At 39.2% G+C, this 23866-nt stretch overlaps 1 protein-coding gene across 2 annotated transcripts in view; it reads left to right on the top strand.

The window, feature by feature from the left end:
* ccdc146 (coiled-coil domain containing 146) overlaps positions 1–23866 on the top strand; it is a 58978-nt gene that overhangs the window by 16017 nt on the left and 19095 nt on the right. The window contains exons 3-18 of one of the 2 annotated variants that reach the window (XM_023952483.1): positions 2625–2707; positions 3907–4122; positions 6482–6533; positions 8710–8792; positions 8948–9041; positions 9147–9220; positions 12599–12826; positions 12919–13008; positions 13510–13606; positions 15203–15295; positions 15458–15625; positions 15830–15918; positions 17445–17609; positions 17734–17809; positions 20971–21119; positions 21198–21426. In XM_023952483.1, the coding sequence (XP_023808251.1) occupies positions 2625–2707; positions 3907–4122; positions 6482–6533; positions 8710–8792; positions 8948–9041; positions 9147–9220; positions 12599–12826; positions 12919–13008; positions 13510–13606; positions 15203–15295; positions 15458–15625; positions 15830–15918; positions 17445–17609; positions 17734–17809; positions 20971–21119; positions 21198–21426 (1986 nt within the window). The remainder of the gene's footprint in view (positions 1–2624; positions 2708–3906; positions 4123–6481; positions 6534–8709; positions 8793–8947; positions 9042–9146; positions 9221–12598; positions 12827–12918; positions 13009–13509; positions 13607–15202; positions 15296–15457; positions 15626–15829; positions 15919–17444; positions 17610–17733; positions 17810–20970; positions 21120–21197; positions 21427–23866) is intronic. The other variant, XM_023952484.1, reaches the window with a different exon arrangement.

Consider the following 23866-nt stretch of genomic DNA (forward strand, 5'->3'; position numbering starts at 1 on the left):
AGCTATCTCCTCCAGTGACTTCCTCCCAGAATCACTCAGTCTTGTTTTTATCGTTCTGTATAATCATTAACGGGGTGCAGGCTATTTGTTGCAGTTCATTAAGAGAGTTGTAACCACAGGACAGGTTATTAAAACATTTTCCAAAAGTTTTGTTGGCCCATTTTTTGGTCTAGGGATAGATTTTTCTGCTTGGGTTCAGGGACAAACCCAAATTCTTTTACTACTCAGTACTTAGTGCACTATATAGCAGTGGTTCCCAACCACTGGGCCGTGGTGACAAAACATTTCTACATTTTTTCCCTTATCTGATTCTAAAGTAAGTTTTATTTTGAAAAAAACAACTGGAATTTTTCTATAACACATCCCACTCATTTTGGACACATGTCAAGTCGCTAGATCACATGATGAAAATCCTCCTGGTACTTTCTTAAAGCGCCTACTCCGACTGCTAAATTGAACCCCCCCCCAAGCTAGCAACTTTACCAAACAAAATATACATTTTTGGAAAGTTTGTTTTGGCAGAAAAGAACCAGAGAGGAAACAGAAGAAGCATTTGACTTGAAAATATAAGAAAACTGCATTTAACAGAAAAAAAACTTCAAATTTATTGAGACAGTTGTTCTCACATACCATAATAATATTGCATAATATTCAGTAAACGACTATCTAATGTTATGAGGATGTTGCTAATAAAGTTGTTCAAATTGTGGATTCACGTTCATTATTATATTTAGAAAATATCCGTTTTAGTGAAGTCCATGCGAAAAACTACTGTGCTTCAGTGCTCACCATTGGTGAATGACGATTTGAACGATTTGTGTATATATATACATATATATACCTGGATATACAAATATATATTACGTTTCAAATATATATATATATATATATATATATATATATATATATATATATATATATAATTTTTTTTTTTACAAATCATCCAAGTTTTTGTGTATGAACACATAGTCGATTCATAAATAGTAAAATGTTCGTATTTATATGGTTTTTACTGCAACAAATGGGTGATGTCATATTTGCCCTTCACGAAAAAGAGTTGTGAGCATGTGATTGCGTTAAAATCCAGGGCACTAGATAGTCCTACACTATTTAATCTTTTAGGGGTTAGGGAGTAGTAAAGCAAATGGGACACAACCCCAGACAGGAAGATAATGCAGCAAAATAAATGACCTAGACAGTGATTCAATTTGACTGTCGGCTCACCTCCAACACAAAATGTCAATCAGAGGTCATCAGAGTAAACAGACACTTTGTCACAAAGATCTCCTTATTCAATTTGCGATAAAGGGACTGCCTCTTTTTCTCATGTTCCAGGAGGTTTCTGGTCTGGAATCAATGTGCCGTGTGCATAAACATCCTTTACAAGTCTCTTCCTCCGTCCAGAGAAGGTCGCCACACATAAGCTTCATGCAGTCACCTTATAAAACCATTCCATTGCTTCCACTGCAGAGGAAAAGTCTTGGCGGCGAAAAAGAAGATAGTGTCGATCCACTGTCAACCACACTTCCACAAAACATAAAACGCTCTGGTTTTTAGAGAATTAGGCCCCATTTCCAATTAACATTTGAAGATATGGGGATTACTGTACACCAAATATCTTTGCTTATTTTGCTAAAACATAAAATCTTTATAAATATCTTTTTTTCTCATCCGTGGGTTCTTTTTTTTGGAATTTGCAATAAAAAAAACGTACTTCTGGAATTGAAAGTTGTCTCTATTGACCCAAACAATAACACAATCATGATTTATCTTTGGGTGTGTTTACGTCATTATAATAGTTGCTGCACAGCACAGCTCTGAGATATCATCAGGGCTGCAGTTCTTTGATACAGGCGAAGCCATTGCTCATTACTCGCCACTTTTACCTGCCTGGCTCGCAAGATAAGAGAAGAAGCATCACCTGACCTCTGATTACCTCCACCCACAAAGCTCCAAGACCAGGAAAATCAAAACGATGATTTCCCTTTAGTCAGATGTATTTTTTTTCAATCATTTTGCCAGCTTTCAATAATTCAAGAGTCATAACATTTTATTTACTTGAAGTGTCTCTCAGGGCCATTTTTAATAAACTGTCCCCCTTTTAGGCTGCAAATAGTTGGGCAGATGAGTTTATACATACTTTAAATGTGTTAGATCACAGCTGGATATGTTTTTTTCTCTCGTCTCATTAGATTAAAACCCTTTTCTGGGGCATCTAAAGCTCTGTTTTCTTCACGCACGAAACATTTTTTTCCTGCAACAACAAATAAACTTTATGCGCTGCACAGCAGAAACCTGAAAATGGTTCAAAAACTTCAGGCTGTTGTAAAATCTCAAGAAACAATTCAAAGTTTGTCCCGTTGAAACTCAATTTTTCCACTAAATCACATCATCCATCTGACCAGTAAGCACTTTTATTTACTTGGCTTGTTGTGGTTACCTTCTCGAAAATTTAATCTTAAAAATTGTCAGGAGTTTTTTTTTCATTTATTATTAAGGTTATGAAATATTCATGGTGAGTTCTGATTCTAGCAAATGATAACTGCTGGGAAAAAAAAACCCACAAAGTACCGTTATGACCTAAACCTTTGTTTTTCTCCCCTTTTCCTTTTTGTGTTCTGCAGATGTTTACAGAAGGCAAAATCAACCAGGCGACTTTATCCAAACTGAAAGGCAACTACAGACTTCTCCATGACAAATGGAAGCGGTACGATTTCATGCTTCTGCTGATAAGACGAGAATAAATATTTGCAGTAAATATCTGCAAAGCGGTGAAATGTTTTTAATCATTTTGACTGCGAAAAAGCCTGAAACAAACAAAAAACTTGTTTAACTTAGTTAAATTAATTGGATTTAATTCAATTTACAAGTCATTTAAAAAATAAATTGTATGGGAGCTTGGAGAAGAAGGTGTCAGTATATACATTTCTTTTTTTAAACCTATGGAACAAATTAAAGGAATAAAAAGAACAGGGACTTTGTATGTAACAACCATCATTTTGACAAAAAATATTCAAATCACATTTTTTTTTAAATGTCAAATTAGCCTCTAAGATCCCAACTTTTGGCAAAAGAACTATTATTGAATAAATTTACTGCTAATAAAGATTGGAAATCAGGGACGGATACCTCCAGGCCACGAGGGTCGCTTTCTTGCCTGTTTTCTAACCTTATCGAATTGGTTGGACACACCTGCAGCACGGGACTTGTGCCTTTCTAACGACTGGACTGAGCATCCCCGTACATCATAATTACGTGCAATATATATCATTCTTACAAACACGTTATGACCCACTCACCGCACCGCACACACACATCATCATCGAAACTCCATTTTAGTGAAGCTCCTTAAGGATCCTTAAGGAAACTGCTAGATGCACCCCCTCCTATCTATGACACTCTATATGCTCGGACAACCCGCAGCTGAGCAAACAGATTTGAGCTGAAGGCCTCTTGTGTTGGACAGATTCGATTGCTACAATAGGCGGTCATGAATCTTCTGACACACGGGGTGTCAGAAGATTTAAACCCTTTTTGGATTTGACGCTAAACTTTATTTATATTAATTATGTTTGTATGCATTTCTTGTTGGACTGGGCGGAAAAGAGTGGGATTTTAGAGATGGGCCACAGTGTCTTTAAATGCATCAAACCCTAGAAAATATGTATCTGAGGTGATCTGGATACAATACAAAATTGTATGTTGACTTCCTTTAACATCTTCAGATGTTAATTTTGACATAAAAGCTTAAAATGTCGTGTTTTTTTCTTATGGAAAAACATCAAACGTTTTATTGTGAAGGTGCTTCAGAAAGTTAAAAAATGTCCCAAGACTGGCGCCTGAAGCTGGAGTAGTACTAAACACTCAGACTCCAAGCAGACTTGTGTCATTTTGTTTATCCAACAGTGCCCAAGAATCTGAGCTCAAACTCCTGTCGGAGGCAAAGAGGTGTCGGGCGGAGCTGGAGAGGCTGCAGGTGGAGGTAGAGAGCGCAGAGGAGCAGAGCAATGTTGAGGAGCCTGACAGTGAGGTCAGCACGCTGAGGGGACAGCTCCTGGGGGCGTACAACACACTGCACGCTGCCAAGGAGAGAGAGCATAAGACTCAGCATGAACTGCAGTGGTAAGCTACACACACACACACCATCATCATCATCGAAACTGCTGATGCCACACATTTATATCTTTTTCTGTGAAATGCTGAATGAATCAAACACATGCATAATAAACACGAGCACATCCATGCAGAGACCCATAAGTGAGAGGAACACAGGAGGACAAAGTGAAACCATAGAGTTGAGCAGAAAAGTGATGCTTGACAAGTGTAGGGTTTTTTTTTTGATACACAGTTGCAACCTGGAGTGATCTCCATGAGGCAGCACCTTTTTCTTTATTGACTTTCGAGAGAGGTGAAGGTGAAAGAGTATTAGACACGCACAAATGCACAAACGCTCATAATATCGGTCCTGCTTGTGCGTTGTTCCACGTGGCAAATTTTATGCCACTTCAATGACAAAAAAAAGAGCCCATTATAGAGGCCATATCATGCTGTTTTAAAGGTGATCTTAATCTTATAAACATTTACGGCAGGGTATAGTTTTGTGTTTGATCATTCATTCTAGAATCACGTTTAAAATCCTCCTGCTTGCCTATAAGGCCTTACATGGCCTTACATGGCCCCATCCATGGCCCTCTCAAAATCGCTTCAACATCTGTAAACACAAACAAAAAAACGCATTGTTGCTTTAGGAAAAAAATTTAAGGCTTTTAAATATGCGTTATAGTGCGGAAAATACTGTATAAAAAAGAAATATGCTTCCAGTCTTTTTGGTTTTTTTCAGCAGAGTCCTGGCCGGTCGAAATGCCTACAGATTTCATTAGTTTTGTGGCAAACCCAGCTTTACGTGTTTCATTTTAGCTTCTTTTTTTGTGAAATAGTGCAAATTACTTGTCCAAAAGAACACCATCCTATGTTTTTTATACTGTGTTTTACATATCCATCCTTTGATGGGTTCATGTTCTCCCACCAATCCTTTTCTTTCTCTCCCATGAGCCTTTTTTCTCATCATAGCCTGTTTCTCTGCTCTCTACTGCAGGTTTTTTTTTTTTCCCTTCCACTTCCAACTCTCTCAGCTGCACTTACCCAAAAGGTCAAACACACCCACAGAGATGGAAAAGCACGCACTCGCTCTAGGATCTTCTCTTCCTCAGTACACTTTGTCAAGTGCCAAAGGGAGGGTTGCTGGAACATTGCTTGGCAGCATGATTACATGTTGTCCACCAGAGTTTTCCACACATTTTTTTAAATTATTTTTTTAACCAAGTGGTTTCTTAGCTTTAAAAACATTCGGGCTTAACCAAGTTTCGAAAATTAAATTGAGAGGTTTTCAAAGCAATTCAGTGAAGTCGGAAACTAGTATAAAGGTATATAAAAGGCTGTGAATCATAAAAAAAATAAGTAAATTCAGGGAAAAATAATAACAATCTCGTTGTCAGATGTTTTTTGTGTATTTTAGTTATAAAACAAAGCTAAAGATGTAATAAAATATGGTCAAAAATACAAATAAAGTTGCCGTGAAGTAGTAGCAAACCTTATTAACTCATTCTCACTTTGCTTTGGACTCTACCTCTGCAAGATTAAAACAGCTGCTGCATACAAAGCCCGCGCTGTGGCAAAGGTACGCTCTGTAGGAGGCAGAGTTATTTTTTTTTTTTTTTTAACACTGTGGCCCAGCAGTTATTGAAATATTCAATGCAAACTACTTGCAGTGCATTCTCTGAGGATGCAGTCGTACTCTGTAACAGCGAGCGAGCGTGTTATTTATGACAGCCTTTTGTCCCCGGCTGCTGCCTCATATCGCCCTTTCTTTCATCCTGAACTCTTTCTCCTTCCCTCCTTCCTGCATCCTCTCTTTATGTTGCCAGTCTGTGTGAAGACAGGCAGATGCTTTCTATTTTAAAAAATAAAATAATTCTCTGTCTTTTAGACAAACAGCCTCTTAAGGATTTATTTTAAAATCCTGCATTGCAACATCCCTGCAGAGTTTTTTTCTTCTTTTAAATCTATTTTTATTTTAAATCCACTACATAAACTTGTCAGGAAGATTAATATGATTTGCTTTGTAGAATGTGCCGATATGGCGTTTTATTATGATGGAGCTGGCTCGGAATTATTATTATTTCACGCAAACTGAAATCGACGGCTCCAGAAGCATCTGCTGCACGGAGATGAAAGATGTTTGTTGAAAGTGCATTTCTGCTTTTTAAGTAACTTTTCCAACTTAGAAAAGCATTGGTTCAATTCTTTTTATGATTCAGTTGATGGGAATCTGCAGAGTAGAGAAATTCTAAATATACAAATGGTGCTGAATGTTTGTGGATTCCTCTTTCTGTGAATCAGGAAGTGATTTTTTTATCTTTTCTGGGGTGGGGGGGATCTTCTCTTACGGTGCCTAAACTTGCTTCTGCTTCTTGCCGAGCAGGCTCCAGGAGGAAAAGAAGCATCTGGAGGCAGAAATTCAGAAGAAACCAGCTGTAAGTTTCAGTTCCATAAAAGATAAATCTGATTTTTTTTCATCTGTATTCTCTCTTTAAGCACACCCCTCTTTTTGTTTTCTTACAAAAACTAAGGATGTGACCATATTCATTTACTATAGTGCTCTTTATAGGGAATTTGCCTTTTCCACAGCCCTGGAAATTTCCCACAAGTCTCTAGGAAAAACTAGTGTCCACCGATGTAGCAAATATAGCCCAGGATGCATTAATCTGATTATATGCTTATAAACACAAAAAAATAAAAATAGCAGGTTCCTGCTCTGAAGTACATACGACTCAGACATACAACTCTCAATTTTTTCAAATACATTTTCTTTTATGATTGCCCTAATACTTTGTTGTAGTTTTACGTATTTTGTAAATGTACAACTTTATTTTAATGAATAACCCTAACATATAAAATGAATAACCCTAACATATAAGACTTTGTTTTCACAAAATCCTGACTTTTCCATTTTTTATTTTACAACCTTATTTTTGTCATTTTTTTATTTTTACCTAATAATTTAATTACTTTATTACTCAAATATATTTACCCTTTTCCCACATAATTGTACAACCTAATACTCAAACTTTTTTAAATTTCTTTTATTTTATAGTTGCCCTTATACTTTGTCATAGTCTTACCTATTTTGTAAAAGTACAACTTTTATTTTGATTAAAACCCTAAGTCAGTTTTTAAAAAAAGCGTGGCTTTTTCCTTGTAAAATTACGTTTTATTTTTTTTCTTTCATAATTTTTTTGACTTTATTTTCACAAAATTGTGACTTTTTAAAAAATACTTTCAAAGCTTTATTCCATCCATCTATCTTCTTCCGTTTTGTCCCTTTCGGGGTGACGGGTCTGCCGGACCGTATCCCGGCCGGTTGTGGGTTAAGGCAGCTTTATTCTTATACATTTTTATTTATTTTTTATGTTTTTACAATATTCCTGTAAAATTGTGACTTTTTTCTCATGATTTTATGTCTTTATACTCGTAAAATTTTGACTTTTTTTCATACTTCTACGACTTTATTCTAAAATTTATATATATTTCTTTTATGATTGCCCTAAAACTCATTGGGCCACCTATTTTGTAAATGTATAGCTTTGTTTTCTTGAAATAACTACATTTTTTCTCAAAATTTGACAACTTTATTTTTGTAAAATTTTAATCTTTTTCTCATAACTTCTTCACCTTATTCTCATATTCTTTTTAAATTATTTTCTTTTATGGTGGCCCTAATACTCAGTCATAGTTTTACCTATTTTGTAAATGTACAACTTTATTCTTATAAAATAACTCAATTTAAAAATCAAAAGGGGGCTTTTTCCACGTAAAACATGTTTCTTTTCCTTATAATTTTAAGACTTTATTCTTACAATATTTTGACTTTTTTCACAATTTCACCGCTTTATTTTTGTACATTTTTGCATTTTTTTTCTTTCATTTTTTTTAAAGCTTTATTTTTGACTTTCCTCATTCCTTTAGCACTATTTTCTCATATTTGTGCATTGATTTTCTTTCATGGTGGCTCTAATACTCTGGGTACAAAGTGGAAACTTTTTATTATTCCATATAAAATGATAACAAAATTAAAAAGTCATCCAGTGGGACATCAGTCCAAGCATCTGCTGAAAGCTCTATGTCTGTAGTTCTTTGGCGATGGTTCAGGGCTAATTAGGTTTGCATTGCTTTAACTATTTAAGTTCTTTTTAAGTTCATCACGTTGTGGAATATCATTTTCAGTTCATAATAAAGATACACCACATTAGCTATTTTAGCCATTAGCATCAAAAATCTGCTGAGGGAAATCCTATTAGAAGCACCAGCCTGTTTTGGGTTATTATCAGAAAGAATTGGTTTATCAAGCAGTAGAAAATCTGTCGTTAATATTGAAAGGGAAGGTAGATGTCGAACTCTGAAGAAATAACTGAGTAAATCAGAACGTCATTTCTACTAAAAAATGTGGCCGAACTGTTGAGCAGAAATTTGAACTCTGCGGCAAAAATCTTCCCCCAAACAGAGCAGTGGAAAAAAAAGAAAAGGTTATGTAATATTGAATGTGCTGTGACCGCATTAGTATCATGCCATTCCACCAACAGCTGAACATCAAGTGTTGAAGTTCTCTCTCATTCTTTGAGAAAATAAGGATTGTAACTTGTTCTTCTTCAGGAATCTGACATTGTAACAGAGACTCTAAAGGACAAATATGAAGAACTGAAGGAAGAAGTGGCATTAAGACAACAGGAAATCCGGTAACGCATCAAGAGATGATGAACCGGGATTGTTTTTTCAATTTATAATGCATAATTTTGGCTTTCTGTTTCATAAAAAAAGGGTTTTAAAAAGCAAAGTTGATCTAATTTGCCCCAAAGTCAAAGGCGTTGTTGTGTATCTCCTGCGTTCACAGAAACCTGATGAAGGATCTGGAAGCTCATGAACTCGCCAAATTAGAGGAACAGAAGGAGCTGGAGGAGAAGAAGCAAACCATAGAGCTCAAAGAGGTCTGTGGGAAGAAAAAAAGAGCTGGTGGAGCCCACAGCCTTTTCACCATTAATAAAATAACAAATCATCTGCCTTCTCATGTTTGTGTGCACGCTCCCTCCAAGGCTGAGAAAGCCCAGCTCCTCAGCAGACCTGACCAGATTTTTAAGGAGGCGGAAAGGAAAAGCTCCAGGTTGGAGTAAGTACGTTTAACTCCATTGTGATGCTCATGATCGAGAAGCGCTGTAGTGTCATGAACACCTGGAATAACAAAGAGTTTGATAAAAGACCAACTCTGATCATCTTCAGATCTACTTTAAAAGGGTTCCCAGTTTTTTTTTAATGTGATTATGCCGTTTTAATTTGGTTTTAGCCTAAATCAAACAGCTTTTCATTTTCTAGGACATAATCTCTGAAGAGCGACAGTAGTTCACTAAAATCTTGCCTCTGAGTTGTAGGCAGGACAGTTGGTGCGGAGCAACCCCACCCCCCTTCCCATCACCCGTAACTAAGATAAGGCCTGTGTCCAAATTTGAGGGCTGCATCCTTCAATGGCCGCGGCCTTCCTGGGCGACGTTGGCCGGGTCCTTCATCGAGCGGGTAGTCCGGATGTGAACGGCTGGGATTTTGGATGAGTCTAGCCTTTAGATAATTCCAGCTGTTACATCGGCGAATGTCTCGTCGCCTAGCAACCGTGTGTCCCAAACAAAGAGGAGTAGTGAACCGGGAAAGGAGCTAGAAATTTTCCTGGCTTATGTAATCCAACTTTTAATCTTGGAGGTGTGATTATAAAGAGGTGTAAATATCTTGAACTCGGGTCCCGCTTCACTGTCCGCCATGGTTCAGCTGCAATGCATCTTGGGATAGCATAGAAGGATACACCAGACCAATCCTTGAAATTAGGAAACAGAAGGCCGTATTCATTGGCTGCATTTGAAGAGGTTGCTGAATTTGGACAGAACTTATCGCAGCGCTGTGATGTAAGCAGCCTACAAATGCAGCCCAGGAAGAACGCAGCCCTCCAAGTTAGACACAGCCATACACTCTGCCTTGCTGGCTTACAGCCTCTTTATACCCCAACCAAGTGCAACCAAATGGCAACAATATTGGAGCTATCCAGCCGTACAGTTTAGAGCCAGATGCCACCGCAGACGAGGAAAACAAAGACGTCCATGGATCTATTCATCTACAAGTGGACGCATCAGAATTTTCTACATAACAAATATGCTTTTTTTTAAAACAGATTTTTTTTGTCGGCTCCTTATTCACATCGACTTGAATAAAAAGAATACTCAAAACGCAATTTTAAGCTTAATCTTCTTAATATACTGTATATCCATAAAAATGCCACATGAACCTGTGAAAAACACTAAAAAGACTATTTTCATGGGAGTGGGTCTTTAAGACATTGGCAAAAAGGTGACATGTGGCACTATTTTTCCCCAATTCTGTCAAATTGGATGTTCAAAGAGAATTTATTCCCGTGTTCCCGTGTGCCTCAAGTCCTCCATCATCGTGCCGGTGCCAAAAAAATCATCCGTCTCGTGCCTCAATGATTACCGGCCGGTCGCTCTGACACCGGTGATCATGAAGTGCTTTGAGAGGATCATCCTGAACCACATCAAGGACATCATCCCTGCTACTCTGGACAGTCATCAGTTCGCTTACAGGGAGAACCGATCGACAGAGGACGCAGTCTCACTAGCCCTGCATGCTACCCTGTCCCACCTGGAGCATCCTGACACCTATGTCAGGATGTTATTTGTGGACTTCAGTTCAGCCTTCAACACGGTGATCCCGGACAAGCTGACACTGAAGCTCCACAACCTGGGTCTGCCTGCCTCCCTGTGCCTCTGGATCAAAGACTTTCTCACCAACAGGCCCCAAGTGGTGAGAATCGGGGACTCAACATCATCCACTCTGATCCTGAGCACAGGAACACCACAGGGGTGTGTCCTCAGCCCCGCCCTCTTCACTCTGTTCACCCACGACTGCTCCGCTATTCATTCCACAAATCTGGTTTTAAAGTTCGCCGACGACACCACCGTAGTGGGTCTCATATCCAACAATGATGAGACTCACTACAGAGAGGAAGTTCAGCACCTGACAGGATGGTGTGCTGACAACAACCTCATCCTGAACACCTCCAAGACCAAAGAGATCATTGTGGATTTTAGAAGGACTAGAAAGGTGGCACACACCCCCCTCCTCATTAACGGGGAGGAGGTGGAGCAGGTGGACCACATCAAGTTCCTGGGAATCCACATCACATCTGACCTCACCTGGTCGCTGCACACATCCCACCTGGTGAAGAAGGCTCAGCAGAGACTCTTCTTTCTCAGGAAGCTTAAAAGGACTCATCATCCTTTCATCACAACTTCTGGGGAACTTCTACAAGGCAACCATAGAGAGCATCCTCTGTCTGAGTGCTACGGTGTGGTACGGGAGCTGCACCGCTCAAGACAGGAAGGACTTGGCCCGGGTGGTGAAAACCGCACAGGAGATTGTGGGAGGACCTCTCCCACAACTCGACTCAGTGTATGACAGCCGGGTCCGACGGAAGGCTGGTCGTATTGCTGCAGACCCCACCCACCCAGGACATAACCTGTTTGTACCTCTTCCCTCTGGGAAGAGATACAGGAGCATCAGAACTCACACAAACAGACTGAGGAACAGCTTCTTCCCAAGAGCAGTGAGGTCCATCCACCCCCCCCCCCCCCACACATCACACAACTGGGTCAACGAAACCGCCCCCTCCCCCCAGACTTAACATAACCCACTAACCCCTGTCAGCACACAGCTGACAATGCTCTGACTCTATTTTAAACTGTGTGCAATATTCATGCTGTATGTGCAATATCCATTCTAATGTGGAATACCCACTCGTGCAATATTCACCCCACTCTACTGTACAGTATTTAAGTATTTATGCCTTATATAGCTCCTTATTCTTATTTTATTTTATTCTACCTTTTTTATATCGAGAGTTGCTGGAAAAAATTTCATTGTGCTCTGCAGAATGATAATAAAGATTCTGATTCTGATTCTGATTCTGATTCTTATTCAAATTTTGTGCTCAAAAATGTGTGCTAAATGGACAGGCTAATTTGAAATCTAAGTAATCTGCTCTGTATTTAGATTTACGAATCATTTTACTTGCAATACATCATGATTACAAAACATTGCCACGTTAAATTTTTTATTTTAGATGTGAAATCCCAGTTTTCCATGCATTCGCTGACACAGGTATGAGTATTTGTTGTTGGAGGAATGTCAAAACTTGCAGGTGTATCTTTTTTGTAAGTACAGCTGGAGTGAACTCTCTTCTTTGTGTCAATTTCAAAAAAATGATTTATCTTGCCTGCAAACACTCTGGAACATTCTGTGTGAGCCGTCAGAGCCGTGGCTTGTAATTTGAAATTTACAAAGCTGTGGGATTCTGGTGGGGGGGGGGGTGAATATAAAAGATGGATGCGCGTGCTGTTAATTCATAAGAAATGAAGTCTTACAAGACAGTCGATTTCGCCCCCCCCCCTCATTCTTTATCTGTTCACTGTCTTTTCACTAAACCAAAAAGGGCCGGGCGGGTGAAGATGGAAGCCCTGAATGTTGAGTTTTCAGAAATGGAGCAGCAAGCGAGCGCCCTGAACGAGGGGAACCGGTCCCTCAGGACCACGCGGGACGATCTGAAGAAGGAGGTGGAGGGTTTGAAGGCCAAAGTCGAGGCCAGCGAGGGGGAGCAGCGGCAGCTCCTGAAGAAGCAGGAGCTCCTGCGGGAAGAGGTGGCAGAACTCACCGGAAACAGGTGCAAACCTCTGTGATGAAAAAGGGCAAATCTGAAATATTCCGCTCTGAAATAGATTCTTTTATTTTTTCAATATTTTTCTTTCTTTCTAGAGGCATGCTGGAAATGAAGCAGCGAAGCCTCACGAGCGAGAAAAAGCAGGTTTACGAGAGCAGATCTGTGCAACTCAGTGAGAGTAACAGGTATGAAATCTGACAAAAATCCTCACACACACAAGCTTTCCTAGAAAAACAAAAGCTGTGTTTACAGTTTGTGTTCCCCTTGAGCTCTAAGACCGCGCATTTCCCTCTTCATAAAAGCTGCAGCAGTTAGATTGCTCCTTGCTGCTCTGCGTTGGCTTCAGTATCTCATTGCCGCTTTGCAAAGCTGTGAAGCAGCCTCAGATTTCATGTTTGTTTTACTCACCTTTTCTCCTTAGCTTGTATAAAATACCAACATGAATAAATGTATTGTTAGGGATAGACAGAAACCTCACACTCTTTCATTTTTAATCAACCATATAGTTTTAAAGCACGAGAACAAAAAAACAGATTTTTCTTTCTAAAATGTTTACGTTGAAGCATTCTAATAACAGAAATCTGTACACAGAGCGCTGTGATGTCTTTTTGGAAACACAGAAGAAAAACCACAGCGGCAGCCATGGTGGTGGTAAATATTTGATGGCTTCCTTTGGTTTTCCTCAGGCACATTCAAGCCCTCAAAAGGATGGAGCAAGCGCTGACCGTGGCCACTGAGCAGCTGGCTTTCAAAACATCCGTCTATCATGAGCTACAGGCACAGGTGACTCCAGAAATGCAACGTTTTTCCATATATTTTAATTACATTTTATGTGTTGAAAATGATCAAAGGTTATCACCCAAGCCCTTTAACTGTTTTTGCGCTTCTTTTTTATGCGTTATTATTTTTTAGATTTTGGAAAGTCTGGATCGTACAAATGAAAATCATCTTTTTGACATGCTCTCGTAGCATTTTTCTGATGGACATATATTAAGAAATTAAGCTAAAATTGTAATTTCTGAGTATTTTTTTCAAATAGCTGTAAATCATGACCAGACCAAAAAAAAACCTGCTGTTTAAAAAAGATTGCATTTGTGACGTAAAAAGTACCTGGGGGCGGGCCACATTTCAAGCATCCACTTGTAGACAACTAGATCCATGTCCGTCTTCGGTCTCCTCGTCTGAGCTGGTATCTGGCTCAAAACTGTATGGCTTCTATATTGCTCGGCATTTTTGTTGGACCGCTAAGGCTAGGTTGAGAGTGTGAAGGGCTGTAAGCTAGCAGGAGAGCGTGTAAACAGAGAGCTCATGAAAAAGAGCTTATTTGTGTTGTAGGAAATACGCTGGGCGGGGCCACAAGCTCCCTGCTTTCAGCAGTGGGGAGGGGGAGGAGGGTTGCCAACACCCACAACTCAGAGGTGAATTTCTGATTAACTACTGCCCCTCTGCAGAAACTATGTCGTTACGTCCACAAACATGCAGGTCTAGGGGTGCAGTATGAGGCCGGAACAGTCTCCTATTTCAGAAATGCATACACTCTGATTCACAACTGTAATTTAATGCAAACATGCAATAGAAATTTGGAAATGCATACATGTTTTGCAAATGCACACCCTGTTTTTAACAAACACACGTGTTTCACACATGCAAACTAAATGGTTCACACATGCACAATAAGTGTTTCTCACAAATGTTTCACAAAAACACAATAAATGTTTCAGAAATGCACAAAAGATTCACAAACATCATTTTTAGGTACACTTGTAATATGAACAGATCATTTTCAGATTGGCTGAAAGCGACCACACCTGCTTTGCTGATGAGTTTTAAAACTAGCTCAGACGTACATGGATCTAGTCGTCTACAAACAGATGCATCAGAATGGGGCAGAGCAGGGAGCTTGTGGCTTGCCGTACTAGCTTCTATGTCACATCAACTAGTTTTTTTCAACTGCATTTTTTTTTTTCATTTCTGGGTCTTGATTTACAAAAATTTTAATTAAGAAAAATAAAATACTCAGAGATGCAATTTTAGGGGAAAAAAAATTAATATATGTCCTTCATCATCAGAAAAATGCTACAAGAATATGTTAAAAACACCAATTTCTTATCAAATAAATTTGATTTCATGGATTTAGTGCTGCTGGTGTGTTTTCCGATCCTCTTTGACAACTTGTCACAGTTGAACCTGACAACTCGGGGGACGATTGGAGTTTGATGCTGTTCTGAAAATGTTCTGACTGAATTTGGTTACAGTGCAAACATCCCGTTCGCTCCCTTTCGAGCAGACTCACAAACCCGGCTTAAATCAGATGAAAGCCTGCATGGCTTGATAAAAATTTGAAGAGGCATTTGCGTTCTGACTCCTCTGAATATTCAGTTAGATGCTGTTCCTCAAAGAGAGGCCACAACGAAGCAAAGGATGGAGCTTCAGAAGGACGTGGATGCTCTCAAAGTCAGCCTCAAAACTCAGGTGAGGGTTTGGTTGTTTAGAGTAAAAGATTATATTTATTTTCTGGCATCCTACAGAAAAAAACTGGCACAAACAAGCCATAACTTCCCCAGTCTTTTAGTTTTATCTAGATATTCTTGGCTTTTTTCTTTTTACTGGAGAATCATCTTTCCATGCAAGCAGCTATCATTGACGGAGGTGGAGAGCCAGAAGAAGCAGCAGTTTGAGATAATTCATGAGCTACAGAAGGACTCAATGCGTCTAAGGCAAGAACTCCACCAGCTCAGATGTCTAACCCTCATGAAAGCTGAGCAGAAGGGCCGGGAGCACAGAGAACTGCTCAGGGCGAAGGTGATTAAACAAAAACACAAAAACAAGGGGGATTTAAAAACTACCGGTAATCTGACACCATTTGTTTGCTTATCATATATTCTAAATGCTAGTAAGGATTTATAATAGTTGTATTTGAAAGAATTTGCATTGATGCATACACACGGAAAGAAGAATGATGAGGCTGCAGTTTTTTTTACCTACCTGTAATTGGTTTCTCCACAGCAACTGAGGGAGCAAATCCAGCAGGAGCTCAGGGAAAAAGACCTCATCATTGAAGAGCATGAGAAAGTCAACACAAATCTACAGCAGAGGTATGTGTGTGTGCTTATTCATGCTCCATCCCATGTGTTTGTCTTGCTAAATGCAGTATTAAGGATGTTTAATTCATCGGTCACACTTCAGGGTTCAGACTCATGAACGCAGAAACCAGGAAGAAGTTTCATCACATTTGCAAAAGCATGCAATGAGCCTGCATAAAGCTTTATATATTTTGTGTCCACAAAATGCTAATTTATGTCCACAAAATGCTGGTTTGGGTGCACCAAAGACTACTGTAATTTGTATCCACAAAATATGAATTTGTGCCCAGAAAACACTAATTGTCCCCACAAAAATACTAATTGTGTACACAAAATGCTAATTGTGTAGACATAATGCTAATTTGTGCACACAAAATACAAATTTTTACTTGATCAAAACTAATCTGTGTACACAAAATACCAATTTTTGCTGACAAAATACTGATTTGTAGCCACAAAATACTAATCTGTGTACACAAAATACTAATTTGTACCCCCATAATATTTATTTGTAGTCACAAAATACTACTTTATGCACAAAAATACTCATTTGTGCCCAGAAAACGTTAATTTTTGCCCAAAAAAATACTGTGTAAACACAATGATAATTGTGTAGACATAATGCTAATTTGTGCACACAAAATACTGGTTTGTGTTCAGAAAGAACTATTAGGCCCACAAATATACTAATTGTTTACACAAAATGCTAATTGTGTAGACAAAATACTAATTTGTGCACACAAAATACCAAGTTGTGTACCCAAAATGCTTATTACGGAGAACAAAACATTAATTCGTGGCCAATTTAAGGGAACAATTTATATAATGTTTGAAAATCAAGTCCCAAATTTTAGCAGTCTTCACATCTCACATTATGTTGCCTAACATCGTAGGTTTAAAGTAAATCAGCCACTGTGAGAAATGAACAATAAATTCTCTGATCGTTGGAAAAGTGACTGTGATGTGAAAGCAATATTGAATTCTCTTGAAGTGTGAGGCACTCATGTGGAGTTAGGATTAAATTAAAGCAGGAAAAGGCTGGCCCAGCTCACAACAGAGAACGATGGGACGGAAAGCTACAGCTAAGTTCATTAGTAGCATCCCAGGCAATTTCAATTTGAGGGGAAAAAATGAAACTTTTGATATTTGATATTAGAAATATCTGCCAGGCCTTTAGGGGTTCTTTCAAACACTTTATGTTAAGGGTTTTTCATTAACAAAAAAAAAAAAAGATTGAAACCATTTTTGGTAGAGAAATGTAATTCTTTGCTTAAATTTGTTTTGTTTTTTGCATTTACTGGCAACCCTTCTTTAACTCCAGCTCTTCATTTGTAAACATTTTCAAACAGTTTGTAATAATTGGTAAAATCTGTACTTAAAAAAAAAGATTCAAATCACTGAAATCTAATGTTTTACACAAATCTTTTGAGCCAATAAGCACTGATAAAGTGTAGTTAATACTTTTATGTAGCAAACACTCAATTCGATGTCCTCCTGCTTGTTTAGTAAACACAAATGATCTTTTTTCTTCCTAATAGGATTTCGGAGTATTCTAATCTGTGTGCAATAAGCAAGGAAGAGAGGAGGCGGTACTTTGATCTGAAACAGTCTGTCACTCAAACAGTTCAGCATTTGACAGAACAGGAAGAATTCTTGAAGAACCAGCTGTCGGGCCAGTCCTTTGCTTTGATCAGCATCAACAGGTGTGTTCGTGGTTTCGGTGTATTTCTGTATTCCTGTAATAAAACTGCCAGAAGATAGAGATAAAACAAAAAGTTCTACAGTTAAACAAAAGCGTCTCATGTTCCCAATGTGTTTGTATTTCAGGACAGCCAACCAAGCTTTTGTCAAAGTCTCTGTCAGCAACAGCGAGAGGAAGAAACTAAGCGACGGCATTGCTAAGGTCCACAAACTCACAAAGCGGGAAATTGTTTTGCCGTTTTCCAAAATTGCCACAAAACAAGCCAAAAAATAATAGATAAATGATGCCAGAGCAGTTGTTGCAAACCAACAAACTGTTATTTTTAACATTTGTACTTATTTTCAGCCAAAAAAAAAAAACTTAAAGCTTCATTTTTAATGTAAGACTTGATCATTTTATTGATAAAAATACCAACTTTGTTCAGTTTAAATCCACAGCTGTGTAAAAACGTTTCTGTAACCAACCAAAACCAGTTTTAGAATTAACGTTTGAAAAATAAATTGATATTTAGTCAAATACTTTTTGAGTTATAGAAACTAAAGTGATTACCGTAATTTCCGGACTACAAGCCGCTACTTTTTTCCTGCGCTTACAGCCCTGCGGCTTTTTCAGTGACGCGGCTAATTTATGGATTTCATTGACAGCCGCCGTGTATGTACTTTTGAACTCAGTGAATAGTTTGAACTCTCTATCCAACTCCAAGCACAAGGCATTTCTTTTCAACACACCTCTTGGCAGCCAAACAGCATGGACTTGGCTTCAGGTCTTAGACACTTCAGTCATGGTTCAACAAAACGAAACACGCATGCCCGGCCGCATCCCAGAATCCTTTGGGGCCATTAGACCCAACGTGCACGTGATCGCCGCTACAATATGATGAAGCTTTCAAGTTAAAAGCAATCGTTAAAAGCAGCGTAAAAAAGTCCACCATCACCAACGGGTTTGGAAAAGCCGGTTTGCTGCGTGACGGAGAGAACAGCGCATGGAGTGAATTTACACTCCATTTACGGTTTCTAAGGAAAAAGCGGAATTTTGCTTTGAAAAGCTCACAGCCTCCGTGTGAGTTGGAGTCATCTTCTCCTGCTGCTCTTATAGAGCTTCGGGGCCGATGGCAGTCTGATGGCTCCCACACGTAACAACGCATCCGCCCCTCATACACAAAACGTACAGTATTAAGTCCGATTGCTCCGCACAGACACGATTTGCTCGGTCCACCGGCGCAATGGGGACGAAGTGCTCCTCCTTGAAGCCGCCCTGGCCAGAGGTGTCGGAGTAGATAGGAAGGGGAGACAAGGAGCGCGCGGGGCGGGAGCGGAGCGCAGAGGCGTCCGCGGAGTGCAGAGGCTTCTGAATTCTGACACACGCGCCGCACTGAGGCGCGCGTATCGCGCTGAGGCGCGCTCTTTTCAGTCGCCGCTGCTGTATTTTACCGGTGTGTTTTTTAACCAGCCCTGTTACTCCCATAACGCTGCCGCGACACAAGCGGAAGGAGAGCTGTACCCGTTCACCCCTCCATGCACTGCTGATACTTGCTCATTCTTAAACACATACAACAGTATGGCGAGCCGGGCGTTGGCCCCGCCTTTAGCCCCTAAGACTCATGGGAAATGTGGAATCGCGGATGTAAATTTCCTCATCATAACTGAGGGATGTAATGTTGATTATATGGTTACTGTTTGTAATTTTATGTATGATACCTAGATTGTCAATAAGTAAAAAAAAAAAAAAAAGAATGAAATAAAAACACCATAACTGAGGAACTTGTGAACAGAATACAGGTCCATGCTGTTTGACAGATGTCGATACACTCAAATGCATGGGTCAGAGGCAAAGCTGGCTACACCCACAACATACTAATGAACTGCACTCTCTCTGGGATGCCGGCCGTGATCTGTCAGGATGACTATATCGCCTAACACATGCGCGGCTTGTACTCTGACGCGGCTTGTGTATGTATAAAATTAATTAAACACGTAAAAATGGGTGGGTGCGGCTTGTAATCGGGTGCGCTTTGTAGTCCAGAATTTACGGTAAGTAGTTTGGTTTTGATATTTTGAGATTTGATTTAAGGGCAAAGAAAGATTTGGGCGTTCTACAAATTTTTTTTTAATAGTTTTTTTCATTTCTATTCTAATTTTTAAATTTCTTTGTTTTTAAATAATTTTAAGCTCGTGTATCTGACCAACAAAAAAAGAATGGTTTGAAACATGAAAGTCTTGGTTGTTTAGTATTATCAGTAAACTAAATGCAGTAAATTAATAAGTCAATATTAATATTCTCTTGACTACCTGAGAGTTGTCCAGTCAATTTTTGTTTTTCAAATCCACCAAAAACTACCATTCCCAGAGTTCCACCTCTTTCCATTTTCTATCATTAAAAATTCCCCAGATGTCCTTTGTAGACGCCAAAAGACGTTCATTAAGTAGTACGCTGCTGTTGGAAGATATTCAGGACAGTAGTAAGGAGAACCCTTTGCCTTCCAAACTGCAACAATTCTTCAAGATACTGGTCAATTCTTTTTTGAAGGAATTTGACTGGAAGGTTGTTCCCAGCATGTTGGAGAACAAACCTTGGATCTTCTTCTCGTGTAATCCCCGGGACACTTCGTGATGTTGCGATCAGGTCTCTGTAGAGGCCATTCCGTCACTTCTAGAACTTCTTGGTTTTTATGCTGAAGATAGTTCTTAATGACTTTGACATCATTCTTTTGCAAAAAAAATCCAGGGCCAATCATTTACCTCCCTGATGGATTTGTATTTCTTAGCATTGAGAACACCAATAATGATGACCAAATCTCCAACTGCAGAAATGTAGATGTTCAAGAAACCTTCACCATGCTTCCGTGTTGCCTAAAGGCTGTCATTGTTGTACCGTTCTCAAACTTCTTTCTTCTACAACCAGATGTTTCAAATTTTGACTCATCAGTCCAGATCACCTGCTGCCATTTTTCTGCGCCCCTTGTTCCTATTCTTTTTGTGAAAACTTGAGTTTCTTGGTCTTGACTCCGCATCCGAAGTGCGACTTTTTGGCTGAAACTCTTCCAAGACGACCAATTTCGGGCCAAACTTCACCAGATGGTGGATGGATATACCCAAGTCCCAATGGTTCCTACCGGTGCTAAGCTTATGGCACTGCTGGACATCATCTAACTTTTTTCACACCTATTTAAAATGTTTACACAGCTTGTTGAAATGTGTTCCTTAATTTTGTGAGCAGAATTTGACCATCAAGATCATAGCTGCTGTTCTCTGTCTTCGTCCAAAAGACATCTGGTAATGGAACGGGAGAGTGGAAATAAACAAACTGTTCATCCCAGTCTTTTTATTTCTTCCTCTTCTTTTCAATAACCTGACATCCTGCAGCTTGCCTGGAAGCAACACCAGATCAGTCAAGAATGTGAGGAAAATGAAGTGGAACTGATGAATCTCAGAGAAGTCATCAAACTGCAAGAGGAGACGCTTTTAGAGATAAACAAGAATCATAAAACTGCCAGGAGGCGGCGTGGCTTTCTGTAGGTTCATCATTTGAAGTTCTTGGAAAAAACCACAGAGAAATAGCTTCTTATAAACCACATTCCCCCTTCTTGTAGAGCAATCCAACTCTTGGAACAACAGGAAGTTGTTTCGGACTACACTCAGCACATAAAGCGCCAGGAGGTTGCCATTGCGAGGAGCAACCAAGCTCTGGAGACGGTGGAGAGGAACATCAAAAAACTACAGCAGGAGATCGACGAGAAGAAGAGACACATTGACCTGAAGAACAAGGAGCTCCATCAGAAGAAACAACTTGAGGAGGAGATCACTGTGCTGCAAATAGAGGTAATAAATCTGAGGTTTTTGAAAAAACAAGGAACCTTTTAGCTGAAGGAGTACAAACAACTCAACTCAACATCGTGCTAAAATTATTGCGAGAGCATTCTCAAATGTACATCCTTGTTTCTTGGAACACTTTCCCACTAAAACTTTTAATCTGCATCAACATCTCTCTTTCTCAGTTGTTTCTTTTAGCAGATAGAAAAGCTTCTCTTAACAGTGGCAACTCTTGCCTAGCTGAAAACAAGATTGACAACATTTTAAGCCTTAGTAACAACTCCCCTTATAGGTGGATGTGGGCTGTAAACGAGTTAGAAAAATGACATGCAGGTGACCCGCAGGAAATAGCAAATTCGTAGACCGCTTGTAAAAAAACTGTTCATGCACAATTTTTTCTACGTCGATGCTGCGGGGAACAGGTCATAACAACTGTGACTAAGACTTTAAGCAGAGTTGGCTTAAATGGAGGATTAATGCAAAAAAAATGTTCATGTCTTTCTTTGTTTTTGATCTACTAGCATATAAGTTAATCAAAGCACCTCCAAACATCCTGCAGCTACTCCAACCCCATCACGTTACTGACACGTATTTTTCAACTTTTTGGTGATTTTGCTTCTCGCGATTTTGCACCAGAGTTCAGCAAAGCCAAATAAAACCGACTATTTGAGGTAACAACCTCTGGTGCTGACTGAACTGTCCAGTGTGAAACCACCTTTGGTGGCTGGGACTCTTCTCATGACAACACAGGTCGGTTTACAACGGGCGTTTATTTGCACTTCTGCAGGTCATCACACTTCTTGTAGGACATTGCGTGAAAACGATAACAAAACATTATGCACATTTGAGGAGAAATAAACACTTCAAAATGACACAAAAACAAGCAAAACAAATACCTTGTTTCCGCTTGTCAAGAAAAAGAGTCTCTTTGAGTCCAAGGTTTTCTTTTTTGCAGCTCTTTCTCCCAGCTTGAACTCCTAATTTCTGCAACCTTGTGAGCAAAAGACGTGCTCACCTGCGGCCAACATGAAAGACTCAAATTCTTGCGAGAATAATTCTATTCTTCTGAACATACTTCAAACAAAGTTTACTGTACACTCCAAAGAAATAAAAATGAAATCCCCATTTATTAAACATTTCTCAAGCCATGAACTTCAATAAACTATATAATTTCAAGCTGCATTTACAGTGGCGATCCAGGACTTGGATCGAAAAATAAATAAAAGCAAAAACTTGGATCAGTTTGTGGCTAAGTTAACTGTTGAGTTCTCCAAAATTTCCACAATGTAATACAAACTAATATTACTTTCCTGCGTGACTCTGCACATGGTTCTGCTAATGAATGCAGGCTGACCATGAACGATTCTGCTTCTCGCCAACAAGAAAACAGACTCCCATCAGAACGTGGCTCAGCTCCCACGATCCAAAACTCAGTTGGGGAACTGTCGGAGCTTTCCTTCTTAGTTCGCCCATATTTCTTTAAAGATTTCCTGGGAATTTTTTTCGACAAATATGCTTTTGTTAGCATGAAAACATTTCTGTCAGACCTTCTTCAACATGGCTTCAAGCCACTGACCAAAAAATGTTCCCATCATTAGCTCCATGGTTGTTTGTTTTTATGTGTAAGTTATTACGTTTTTAAACAATAAAAATAAACTTTAGCCTTAAACACATTAAGTTGAAATGAATTGAAGCCTTTGTCAAGCCAGAAAGTCGCTTTAATCTGTGACCATTGTGAAACTATTTCAGAGCCTCATACATGAAAATACTTTTCAGCAGCTCCAGTATCCAAACGATGTTGGATGATTTTTTTCTACTTTGATTAAATATGGCATCTATATGTTATAAATAAGAGTTATGAAAGTCATGTTTTTATTAAATTTAAAGCAAACATTGGTAAATAACAAACTCAGTATTCTTTTTTTTTGAGCCCCTCTTTACGTCAGATTGTTTCTCCGTTGTTTGTTTCAGAAGAAATGCGTGAAGTCTTGCAAGTTAGGAAAAACACAAAACTCAGATTTGAGCCAAAAGCCCTAAAACAAGATGAAATCGCTAATAATCGTAGTAAAAATCTCCAAAAAACCTCATGTCGCAAGGTTCACAGGGACAGCTGGAGCTAACAGAAGTGATTCATTAGATGAGCTCAGTCCAGATCAAGGCAGCTGCTGCACAGAATACTTAGAACTGATGCTGCTCTGGATCACAGTAAAGCATGTAATTGTGCTGCTGAAACTAACCTCTGATCTTTGACATTTGTGCTCAGGTCAATAGCTCCGGCAGCGGCAGAACTCTACCAGAGATAAACAACTATTCTCTCCTTTCAGTGTTTACATGCAAAAATAAACCAAACTGGTGCAATTTTTCCCCAGATACGTACTATTTCCATCAACATTATTTCGTGAACTTGGGTTTTTTGTATTTTTATTTTCGCTATTCATTTGACCCAGTT

Source organism: Oryzias latipes, chromosome 23 (assembly GCF_002234675.1).
Source record: "Oryzias latipes chromosome 23, ASM223467v1".
Taxonomy (NCBI): domain Eukaryota; kingdom Metazoa; phylum Chordata; class Actinopteri; order Beloniformes; family Adrianichthyidae; genus Oryzias; species Oryzias latipes.